Genomic DNA, 2,742 nt, shown 5'->3' with positions numbered 1-2,742 from the left:
TATCAGAAGTCATTAAATGATGATTTGAGTCCAAGTCATATGACTTCAGTCCACACCTCTGCTAGTCTCCCGTTAAAAGGGAGTTTTCCTCTCCACTGTCGCTAAATGCTTGCTTAGTATGAGGATTGTAGTAAAGTCACTGACATCAGTCAGTGACTTGATGCAATTTGCTGGGTTCCTTATATAGGAAACTTTTTTCTGATTGGCTTAATGAACTGACCTGTATTTGAATGTTTACTATGTGAAGTTCCTGGAGATGACTCATGTCCTGATTTGGCGCTATATAAATAAACTTGAATTGAATTGAAGTTTGTTTTCCATGGATTGAACTGTTTTCCTGAACTTTCTTGTATCAGTGCCACAGGTAGAGAGTTTCTCCTTATAGTAGGAGATTGTGGCAATTCTAATTGCCTGTGTGGTTTGATTTCTGCATTGTCTGAAGGCAAGACAATCTGAAGGGCACTGAGAGGAACGAGTGTTTTCCAAAGGATGTTCTTTTTGTGGATAAGTCCCGATAGTTCATGGGAGAACCAAGAACTGTAGCAATTCTATGTCCTAAATTTTTTCAGAGGGGCATGTTTATCAATGTTTTGCTCCAATTTATATACACAACATCTATAAGAAAAGCCTGCATGTCCAGGTTCCTCAGAGAGTGCTTGGTCACAAGCTGGTGGCCATTTAATTGAGCAGTTAGAGCAAATACATGCTGTAGAGCAGTGGTCAATTATTTGACTGAAGACTCCGGACTGATAGAAGGACTGTTATTGAGAATGAGGTCAATCAGTGTTGAGGATGTTGGAGGTTTAGAGTTGAGTTTGGTGAGTCTATATGGTGGGCAAATATATTTTCTACATATATTTTAAAATATTTTTAATAATTATCTATATGCTTTTTTTCTATATAACGTCCAGCCCTGATGAGCGAGGTATGATGACACAACAACACCCCATCCATGCTCTTGTAAAAGCTTAGCAAAGTTGAACGGAAGAAGAAGCTGTGACAGGAACATGTGCAAAGTCAAAATCCACTTTGAAGTGTTTTTCATGAGGAAATAACAACATAACACGGTCAAAGGCTCAAAAAAGTAGATTTTGGACAATATAGGACCTTTGAGGAAATTCTGAGGACAAAAATGCATCAAACAGTACTAGCATGGTGCACTTATAAAGTGGTCTGATAAAAGTTAATTCTACAGCTCTCATACTTTAATCCTTTTGCTTTTTCACCAAAGTCTTTGACAAACTTTCTAATAACAATTCTGACAATCATGTCAAATTCTAAATGTGGAAAATTATACACATTTTTGACATATAAACATTATAGCTGCACTGTTATTTGGTTAAAAGTATGTTGCCTTTAGACTTGATGATTGCTGGTTCTACATCTGGCTGCAGCCTTTTTATGTGGAGTCAATGGTAAAACTGCCTCTGTAGATTCCTAGTTATCAGAGGATTGATATTTTAACACAATGCTTAATTGATTTCAAGCAATGCCATCATATACTGCTTTGATGTTTACATTCTTTTCATACTCCAGCAAAAATGCACAAGCAATTTTTTTTTTCAGCCAAGGCCAGGTTCAACTGGGAATCTGAGGTGACAACACAGATAATGCAGTAGCACAGGTCTGATGGTCTGATCTCTCAGACCATAAAGTAGTGAACTCAGACATCTGGGTAAAATGATAAATAACACATAAAAAACATCCTGGACCCATACAAAAACTAATCGTGAAACAGTTCTTGCAAGAGCTATGAGCAGAGTGTGATATATCATTGAGGACAGACTGAGACCTAGCTGTATCAGATGTAGTAGCAGTGTCTTACGGGCCTTATGAGCTGATGCTTTGTCTGTAGAAGCTGATCTGGCTGCTACTACAACTCCAGTGTAGGAATAAATTACTGCTAAACCAGCTGAAACAAATACAAAACAAATGTAGGCTTTATCATAGTTATCTCGCTGAGTACTTGGAAACCAAGTAATGTCATAACAATAGTCTTTCATCAGGAGGTTACTCATATTTTCAAAAGAATATTCCAATAAAAAAAGACCCCGAGTTAAATTGTTAATGGAACTAATAGCCCAGCTTGCGATAATAGCCACTGCTGTGTTTCTGGTTGTGATGATGGAGGCATGCCTCAGTGGGAAGCACACAGCTACATATCTCTCCAATGACATCACTACCAGTGTGAGAGGAGAGATTCCTCCTGTGAGATTGGCAATTGTAGCGATGGTACCACATGCAGGATATGTTAGTCTTACTCTACAAACAGCAAGTAGAAAGAGAAGCTGACTCACTACCAGCTGAGCAGTGTCTGCAAGTAGGAGGTTATACAGAAGAATATAACGGCAGGTGTCACGAAACACTGGTTTGCTTCTCAGAGTAAATAACATGGTCCCATTAATGCAGAGAAACACACAGGCTGGAACCGTGGAAAAACCACAGAGGACCACTCTTTCCAGTAAACTCTGATACAACAATACATCAGTGTTATTGGAGTAAGAATCAGACACATTTGACATTACAGAGAGACTATTAAAGATGTGTAGGGTGTCAGCCTGTTCTTGTGTGAAAACAAAAGCAACAATAAATTCAGTTTACCAGATAAAACTCAAGCAGTTTAGAGACCAGAAAAAAGACACAATAGTTCAGACTTCCACCAGGGCAGAGTTGGTCTGCAGGGTTTCCCTGACTTCACCTATGATTTTATGATCTGTCCCTGGAAACCTGCTCACGTGACAT

General features: G+C 38.7%; 1 protein-coding gene across 1 annotated transcript; it reads right to left on the bottom strand.

Annotated features, from left to right (window-relative positions):
- Nucleotides 1-1,562: 1,562 nt before the first annotated feature.
- Nucleotides 1,563-2,522, bottom strand: LOC129159745 (odorant receptor 131-2-like). The gene has a single exon (XM_070555217.1). The coding sequence runs from the start codon at nucleotides 2,520-2,522 to the stop codon at nucleotides 1,563-1,565; it is 960 nt and encodes a 319-aa protein (XP_070411318.1).
- Between the last annotated feature and the right edge of the window lie 220 nt (nucleotides 2,523-2,742).

The sequence above is a fragment of the Nothobranchius furzeri genome, chromosome 10 (genome assembly GCF_043380555.1).
Source record: "Nothobranchius furzeri strain GRZ-AD chromosome 10, NfurGRZ-RIMD1, whole genome shotgun sequence".
Lineage (NCBI taxonomy): Eukaryota > Metazoa > Chordata > Actinopteri > Cyprinodontiformes > Nothobranchiidae > Nothobranchius > Nothobranchius furzeri.
Note: the sequence above shows the minus strand (reverse complement) of the source record. Positions and strands in the feature narration are given on the sequence as shown.